This window comes from Manacus vitellinus, unplaced genomic scaffold, assembly GCF_001715985.3.
Source record: "Manacus vitellinus isolate BGI_N305 unplaced genomic scaffold, ASM171598v3 scaffold_30_pilon, whole genome shotgun sequence".
Classification (NCBI taxonomy): Eukaryota; Metazoa; Chordata; class Aves; order Passeriformes; family Pipridae; genus Manacus; species Manacus vitellinus.
The window spans coordinates 8,840,024-8,849,500 of NW_021940291.1; the positions used below are offsets into that span (position 1 = coordinate 8,840,024).

A 9,477-nucleotide genomic window follows, 5' to 3' on the forward strand; every position below is an offset into this window, starting at 1 on the left:
CTTCCCTCAACTGAGATCCATTGGGCTTTTTTTTTTTTTCCGATCTATGTAGAATTTCCATTTGCTTCCCACTCTGATAACTTCAAAATTCCTCTGTACTTCAGCAAAGCTTAGTGAGTGTCTCACTGCAAATTCGACATAAAGGCAAAATTCGGGCCAATTTTTTTCCCCATTAGCCATAGAGACATTAACAACTGAAATGAGAAAATTAATGGTGACAAGTTTCTTTTAAAATAGATGAAGCACCACCATTTCTATTTCTAAACAGTAGCTGATCCTTCAATGCTCTCTTGTTCTTAAAAAACCCCCAACTTTATTAAGAAGTTCATATTAAGTAGATTTCTCCCAAATATTATTAGGAAATTATTTCATTTTGAGGAAGATGGAATTATTCCAACACCAAATAAGTTCTCATTTATTCTAGATTTTCTTATGAAATGTGTGAAAACTGGACAGAGGCCTCTAAGTAAACTCAATAGGAAAACAGGGCTATTAGTTATTGAGTTTGTGCACCATATTTATATAAATATATAAAATACAGAAGAAGCTTCAGGAAAACATGCTAAGTTATTTCTGTCTCCTTGTAGGTCACCTAAATTACAACTTTTGAGTATTTCCCTTGAAAATCTAGAAATGCTTCTCTGAAGCAAGTGAAGTCTATCTAGAAATCATTATTAAAATTAATATCAATATCAATACATATCCTGTAAATTATAATCAATATCATTCAACAATATTTCTAAGCTTGGAAAGTCAAATAGCAAATGATATCTCATCTGAGAATCAAACCTATCTCCATAATTTCTACCTTCTTTCATAAATATGATGTATATTCTCAGTTTCCAGAATTCCCTTCATGAAGTAGCTGAAAATACCATTTTGTGAATCCTCACTCTGGATTTTAATCCTTTTAATAATGATAAACATTTCATCCTACTGAATGTGTTCATTAAGTAAAGTACTACCAAGCACAAATAAAACAGCACAATCTAATTTATAACTGATAAAAACAGTCATTACAGCTGCAGCAAACACTTCTCAGAGTCATAGTCTAGACCTCAATGGAAAAAAATATCAAGGCAAAGAAACACAAAAAGCAAAATGTGAATAGAACAACTCTCATATTCACTTGGCATAACAATTTCAGGTGTCCTAAGCTCCAGTTCAAACAACTGATGCTCATTTTTAACTGCAAGAACGTGGAAAAGCAAGCTGAAGTCAAGGTACGAGAGCTCTGATCCCTTGAACAGGTTGCATGGAATATAAAACATGCTATGTTGTTCTCATGTCAACATCCACAAATATTTTTGCTTACTTTAGCATAGTCTGCATTCTGCTGTGCGTATAAAACCTCCCTTTGAGCCAAGCACACGGTAAGGAAGACTCCAAGAGGTGTAGGTCAGGGAAAGTTCTCTCACCTGGAAAGTTCCTGCATGGTCTTCCTCTTTGTCACCTTCTTTTCCTTCCTTGAGGGCGATCAGTGTGAACCCTCGAAAGTAAGCAGGGGTGGCAGCAGAAAGTGTCACTGAGATACAATGAACAGAGAAATAACGAAAACATAATATTAATTGTGAAATCAGACACTTGCACATCATTTCACAGCTTGAAAGGTGTGTGTTTTAAGCTGGTATTAATCAAAGCTAGCTCGCTAACAACACGGAGCCAAGCCAACCAGAACACAAAATGTTCAGTCCAAGTTTCCACGTAAACTGAACAACACTGGCATGATGTGAAATAACCCCAGCCCTTTTGTTTTTTAAAGTAGATTTATAATCTGCTCAGATCTAAAGAGGGTTATTTCATTGTTGGTTTGGGGGTGGGGAGACATGTTAGGGGTTTTTTTTGTTGTTGTTTTAAATGTGAGGGAGCATTTCCTAAATATTTGCATTCAGCTTTTGCCCTGCTCTGAGCACAGACAAGGATCCAGGGATTTTAGTACCCAGAAAGTCTCTCTAACTGTAATGGGAGATGACCACATTGCCCACTTCAGCTCAGTTACACTCAGCACAGCACTCCAGCTGGTGGAAATGGGGAATCTTAACTCTCCTTTTGCTTTATCCTCAGGGTAAAACAGGATACAAAGTTAAACTCATGGCTAAAGCTGACCTCTAAATATTGTGCTGCCAGCTCTGATTCCTAAACCATCCCACACATCAGCAAACACACTCTTCACTCACTTGTCCTGACCAGGAAGGCAGCATTAGATCCACCAGGAGAGAACCGATAACATCATGCTGACTAATCTGATTTTATCATGCTCAGCATCACAATTAAATCCCTCATTTTCTGCTAGTGCAAGATACCTTTGTACAGTTTTTCTGTTTGCCATCATCAGCACCCAAGCAGCACCCAGCAACACTTGAGCTACATCAGCTGAGGCTCTTTTGAACACTTTTCAGAAAGACACAATGAGGCAGAGCTTTGAGACAGGACTTCTGAAATTGCCAAACCCTTTTCAGCAACTTATGAGAATCCTCTTCTGAAGCAGGGGTAAATTCTAGGGGAAAATTCTTTTTGCATGAAAGGAAAAGAGACAGAAAATTGAACTATGAATACTTTTAAGTAGCTTTTACTTGAAGCGTATTGAAGACAGCTTTGCTTGTGGTACATTATTGTCACACTCTCCAACTCTGACTGGCACAATTAAAACTGAAGACCACACACAGTTTTCATGAGCAAACCACAACTACCAGTGCTGCTTCACTGAAGGTTATCCAGAATAGACTCCCTCTCACACAGATAGACCATGAGGGGATGAATCACCTTGCTAAAAATGATAGGTAGCCCTCACAATATATGTATTTCAAAATACGCCCAGAGTTCATTTGGAACACAGCGAGAGAGCTTTGATCTAGAAATTCAGTAGTGGAAAAATATAAAATAGGCTATTTGAAAATTTCTAGCATTATGCAGCTGTATTTGGGTCTAAAAATCATGATGTGCTGTACAAATACACAACTTTTCTGGCTACATGTGGAGAAAAAAAGGATTGGAGAGACTCAGTTCAATTTTTAACCTTTTGAGAGTGCCATGCTTAGACCTGTAGACCTGAAAACACCAATACAAATTCAGAGTAGTGATTGACATAATCCCTCAGCTCTCAGGATTTTCAACACAGTTTTCATTCCATGGAATTTTATTATGAGGTTAAACATTATAATTTTGAGGGAGAAAGAAAATTTCATATTTTATATACAGAAACTGAGTAGGAGCGTTCCACCATTAAAATTTCTGCTTACTTTTCCAAATATTTCTCCAATTCATTAATTCAGTTTGTATGATTAGTCTAATTTTGCAAACTTCTGCACCTCTACCCAAATGAAAACCCACAGTCAGCCAGCCTCTCAGTTGCAGTAACTGAGAACAGCACACTGCTAAACCCAACAAGGGCAAATATATTACTCTTGCTTGAGCACTAATTCTTAGAAATTAACTGCCACAAAAGTCTTGTACGTGCAACAAATTTTCCCATACCATTTGCAATTCAAAAGTCTGAATCACTATGAGTAAAAAGTGACACCAGAAATACTTAAATACGTATGCAAGCAAACGGAGAATCCAGCTGCGAACTGACTCAACTGTTTTCATCATTTTCCTCACAAATTCACAGATCAAACCAAACAGTTTTCAAAATTCTAAATATTCTAAACAAACATGTATCTATAAAACAGAGGACATCTGAAATCCAACAGAAGCATCAAAAGAGAAATAAAAAAAAGAAAAAAGGAAGGTAATTCCAAAGCCTGACTCACAGTTTTTGGATGCCTGGGGTTAGCAATACTCATGCTGTGGTTGTAGTCATTTAAACGCAGAATAAATCCATGCTTCCTCCAACATGAGTGATCCCACCCTCCCCAGCCTGCACTGCTCACACAGCAGCCACATCCAGGCAGCTGTGCTCTCAGCTGGGCTAGGGAACACATCCAGCTGAGCAGTAAAACAAGCCAACCCCAAGTGGAGAGTTCAGCTGGGTCCAGTCCCCGAGCGGCTGCTCTGCAGGCCTGGGAGCGCTTCTGCCAGCGCTGGGGACACACAGATACAAGTGAGGAGCCAGGAGGGTAAAGACCTGCAGGAGCAGAGTGGACTCATGGGATTTTAGTGCCTGTGCAACCTCAGGTCAAGGATACCAAGAGGGATGTGTGCTTTGGTCACCCCTGAGTTAGGCCAGAACACAGGTTAGCACCTGAGCTGAAAAGGTTTCTGTGAATTGTCTGAACTAGCAGTGTGCTGAGAACATCACAGCACAGGGGTTTATTCCAAGCACTCCTAATGCAGAGCCTTGTTCTGGGGATGGTTCTGTAGTCACTGGCTCTGGCCTCAGTGTCTCAGCACAGCAGAGGCTCGCACTGCACAGGCAGCTGTGGGAAGCTGTCAGACCACATCTGGTTTTCACAAGAGAGCGGCTCTTTGTTGCAAAAGAGCTGAGAGTTCTCCTTCTTGGGCTAAACTCCGCCGTTTTAAACAACAGCTGAGTATCGCTCACACTGTGTGCACGCTAATTAATGTTCACTGAACAATATGAACTTCCTGTAAAGACCAGTTAAGATCAGTGCAATCTCAAAGTTAAGGATTTTACTTTAAAGGGAAGATTACATATCAGCAGTTACTTTTGTCTGCTTCCATCCCCTCCAGCAAATATCTAATTACCTTACAAGTTGCCCTTTGGCACATACCTTGACATGCTCCTCTTTCCCCAGTGTCCCAAGCTAAAGGTGGGGTGATCAAAGCAATTGCTCCTTTGGTTTCAGGCAGGAAATCTGACTTCCCACATCCTACACTACTCCACATCCTGTGCTGTACATTGCACAAGTACCAACAAATACACTTTCAATATCTACTTTTATCCATATTTTGTGAAAGATGAGAATGGCTAAAAGAGTTACAGTATGAGTGCTCATTTGTAAAGCATAGAGAAGCATTTGCTTGTTGAGTGGCAGAAAGAAATGGAAAGAAAACGTCTCAACATTCCTTAGAAGAGAAGCCCCCAAACCAATGCAATGAAGTTTCAAAAGAGCACATTAAAAGAGCCTTTCCTCAAAGACAGAGAAAGTGAACTGACCTACAAGTGGAAATTCCATTAAAAAGAGAAACAGCATCCACACAGAAGGTATGTCTACAGATTATAACTGGTCAAATCTCCCTCTTTTCTTCAAAACTTCATGATACTATAGTGGAAAGTATGTCCACTGCATGTTAGCACATGAAATGGACATACTGTCTTTATATTTTAATGGGATTAAACTTGCCTCACCTTTTCATGGAAACCTCATGCAATCATTAATCCAACTCAACAATCAATAAAGCTAGGAGTGAGTATTTTCAAGGATCATTACCCTGTAACACTACCTAAACTTAAGGCTTGCTTGTGCCTTTGAGTGCAATGGGAACTTTAACATTTAGTGGAAGCACGAGCATCTACATCAAGGTCAAAGTTAACCAGCAGGTAGGAGAGGACCTCGACCCCAGGATAGTGTGCCCATAAACCTGGGACTACAGGAAGACCTGCCCACCAAAATGCATTTGGCTGCCTTCTCAAGGGGAGAGACAACAACCTCACAGCCTGAACGACCAGGCAGATAAGGCCACTTGCAGGCTACAGCATCAGAAGTCCCAAATAAGGTGTCAGAAATCAGTTGTGCCACTTCCCCTGTGAGACACCACGAAGACCATAGCCACTGTTGCTTTGTTAGACATGAGGGAGGAAAGGAGGGTGGCTCCTCAGTCCTGCTGCTACCTCACTTTTAATCATCTGAGACAGGAGAATGTGCCCTTATTTACTGCTGCCAGTGTCTGCAGACCAGGGGAGGTGCATACCCACTCAGAGGGGTTATTCAGTACTCAGGGCCACTGTTCTCTGTCACAGCTCCAGAGGTGGAAAACCAAGGCTTCACAGATCCATACACACAGATACACCCAGGATTTCCCCTCGGGGCAAATAGGTTCTGATTGATCTAAAGGTGAATAGCTGCAGAAGAGCCCTAAAAACTTCCCCAAAGACAAATGGCAGCTGTGAATTCTGGTCTGATTCCCACACTGCAAGAGTGCTGAGATATTTCCTCCAGCCACTGCAGCTGGAGGGTCTTACACAAGTGTCACATCAAGCCATGAGTGAGACCATCATGAAGATAAATGGATGACCCTCTACTGTCACACTTTGGGGAGTACAGCATTTGCATGTACAGCTAATTCCTATGTTATCCACCTTGAAAATACTAGTTTACTCCAAGAGCCCACTAGGGAATGTGCCAAGGATCAAGATTGCATTAAATCAAGCAGGGGCCATGGAAATAAGGCATATTTGGCTCCAAGGCAAAGGAGGTTGTGCAAGTCCTTTGCCATGCTGCATATATAGTAATTTGCAGCTGAAAAAAAAAATGCAGACCTGACATAATAACTAATTGTTTGAATCATTAGTTGGATTTTCTACCCTTTGTATAAAACAGTAATAAAATTCCAGTTGTACTGCAGAAATTCCTTTGAAAATGAGCTCTTAAAACTTTCTACATGCTGTTAGTTTTAACTACTGCCATAGATAATGTATATGTTTCAGTAACATTTACTTATGTTCTTCCAACCATTCAGGAAGTGTCCTTAAATCACAATCTTCGCAGGCTAATGTACCACCTGAATACTTCAGCCTAAAGTATCAGAAATGTAGGCACATATTTCGTTCTACATTTTAACTTTTTTCTATTAGCTGTAATTTTCTCACTTCCAAGAAGCTATAATATCCTAATGTGGTTTTATTAATTGAGTTCCTAATGTCAAGACCTAATATCTCCCAAAAATTAGTTCTGCTAATTCATCTGGGAATTTCTTTCTTCCTACATCTCCATGCAAAAGAAACTTCTTTGTAGATGACTGAAAATACCCAGTAATGCTTTTACAGGAGTGGATTCCAAAACTTTTAAAGAACATTCACATTTGTCACTATCAAAGAACTTGACACATCTTTATCCTGCTTAGTAGATGTATCAAACTGACATGCAACATGAAATCTTTCAGACTCAAGGTACTAATCCTAATGTCTGGAACAGCTAACCAACTTGTGGGACATGTGCATTTCCTCACACCACATTAAAATAAAACATTTTTTGAGAAAAAAATCAAGTAAAATCATGCATAGTTACAGACTGGTGTTCGAAACAGGTAAATCACTGCTGCAGATGTATTTTTCAACCTCTGAGAAAACACAATGATTATGTTACGTGCACACTTTTTTCTCCTTATCTATACTAAGATTTCCATGTTTGTGCAATTAGAAAACACTGCTGTTTATCCTGAACCTAAGAAAGGTCAGAAGAAACACTTAGAATAATCTCCCAAAATTTTTTTTCCAAAGTCATGCCTACAAAGTGCATTAGTTACGGAACTTTAAAATGTCCCAATTCTTTTTAAAGTGCTTTTAAAATACAAGGTTAACAGTACATTCCAAGAAGGTTTATTTCCAAAGCATTATATAGTGAGGGAGAAAAGTGACTAAAACCTGCCTTTGCCTATTAATTAGAAAAATACACTGAAATGTGCTTTGGACTTCATTTCAAGGATTGTATGTGACATGCTCAAGGAAAAACGAATGCCTCCATCTCTTATTTACAGTGGTCATTAGCACTGTCTCTGGTTCTTTCCTGTTTGAACCATCTGTTCATTTACCCAGAAGAAAAAGGGGGTGGGATAAACGCAAGTGGAAAATGTGGGAAGTTGGCAGCATGCTGCATCACTGTTTGCCCATATGCTAACTCATTATATTAACATTCATATTTCAGGGCAAGAGCAATTAGCTCCGAGTTTCTTCTTCTTCCTTCCCAATGCTAAAGCTTCTCCTGTACACTGTGTTACGTTTGAAGGGATGGGAAGAAATCCCACAGAAGTAGGTAAACGGGGGAAGAGTGCCGTTTCTATCACGGCAACTTGTGATCTTGTGCTAGCGCTGAGCCGGTAGAGAGGGTTCATAAAGGGAAGGAAATTCCTCTTAATGAGGAATGTTTGGGAGTAAAGTGATACACTGAAATCCAACTCCCTCTCACTTGTCATGAAAGCATCCCCAATAAAGTAATGCGTAGGAGTATATTACCCTGTCTTAACCCACACAGTCACACACACACGCCAAGAGGGATCCAGAGATGACAGGCAGAGACACGTTACAGTCTCAGAGCCACTCATCCTGGCCATCGTCGCTAGCATGGGATGTAGAGGATGTCCAACTTACCCCGGTAACTGTTTCCAGGCTTGTAAAATTCTGGATCGCCCTCCACCCTGAGGCTGAATTCATTGTACCCTTCCCTCCTGGTGCCTTGGGCTCGCAGGATCCGACTGCAATATCCCTCGGATTTCGCGGCTTTCTCCAAGGTTTCGTCGGAAAAACCCTTCGCCACCAAGGGGAAAGTCAGCGCCAGGAGCCGCAGGGCCAGCGGCTGCAGATGCGCTCCCATCCTCGGAGCAACTTTTTATCGCCGGGGCGGCGGTGCCCGGGAGCGGGGCAGGGTGGGCGCCGGGCCGGGAGGCGGCAGGACAGACAGGACAGGGCAGGAACAAGGCAGGGCAGGGCAGGACAAGGCAGGCAGGGCAGCGCGGTCTCGGGCAGCCCCAGCCGGCAGCGGCCCCCAGCGTGAGCCTGCCAGGTCGGATCGGAGGGACCGGCTCGGCGGCTGCCGGGGAGAGGGAGGGGAAAAGCAGGGAGGGGGCAGAGAGGGAGGGGAGGGGAAAGGAGGGGAGGGAAGTCTGATCTTGCCCAGATCCCGAAGTGAAGTGCTGTTTTGTTTCAGAGCGTGTGATTAGCAGCTCGGTGGTGTTTACTTAGCCGAGGGAATTCACAGGGTTTGGTGGAAGAGCGGAGCAGGGGACGCTGCTGTCTCCCAGACACCCAGCGCGGAGCTGCTGCCGCTCGGGCTGAGCCCACAGACCTGAAATCAATCACCCGCATTCCTGCCAAAGTCTATAGTTACTGTAGGGATAACAAGGCTTAAAGAATTTCCCGACACCCCTCCACACCCCCATCTTTCTCCAAACCAGCAGACATGATAAACATTACCAACTAAATGAGCGCAGATGGACCGAGACAGCCGCTTGCTCGCTGCACGCCTGGCAAGCGAGGAGCATAGGCTGCAGCTTCTCGGGTACCACGGAGGAAAGATGGGGAAGCGGATGTGCCAGAAACATGAGATTCATTTCTACATCAGCCTGCAGCTGTGCACACCCGAGATGCAGCCTATGTGAGCGCACTCACAACAGCTGTGAACACAGTTCACCTCAGTGAATGTGGGAGGTCTGCTCCAACACCCGGAAAAACCCAAGCAGATGCAAACAGCAGAAAGCGAGGAGAGAGCAGGGCTCATTATTTTGCTTTTACACAGGGCACACTGAGGCGCAATGACACTGAAAGGCTTATCTAAATCCACAAAAGAAGATTACAGCAGTGGTAAAAAGAAAAAGTGAACCTAGACCCCTGCGGTTAGCTGATCTTCTGATCTGCTGATC

The 9,477-nt window shown here is 42.4% G+C and overlaps 1 protein-coding gene across 1 annotated transcript in view; it reads right to left on the bottom strand.

The window, feature by feature from the left end:
* The window catches only part of SPON1 (spondin 1), a 188,882-nt gene extending 180,450 nt beyond the window's left edge, over positions 1–8,432 (bottom strand). Inside the window, exons 1-2 of the mRNA XM_018076121.2 lie at positions 8,210–8,432; positions 1,419–1,525 (exon numbers count right to left, since the gene is read on the bottom strand). Coding sequence (XP_017931610.1) covers positions 1,419–1,525; positions 8,210–8,432 — 330 coding nt within the window. The remainder of the gene's footprint in view (positions 1–1,418; positions 1,526–8,209) is intronic.
* Between the last annotated feature and the right edge of the window lie 1,045 nt (positions 8,433–9,477).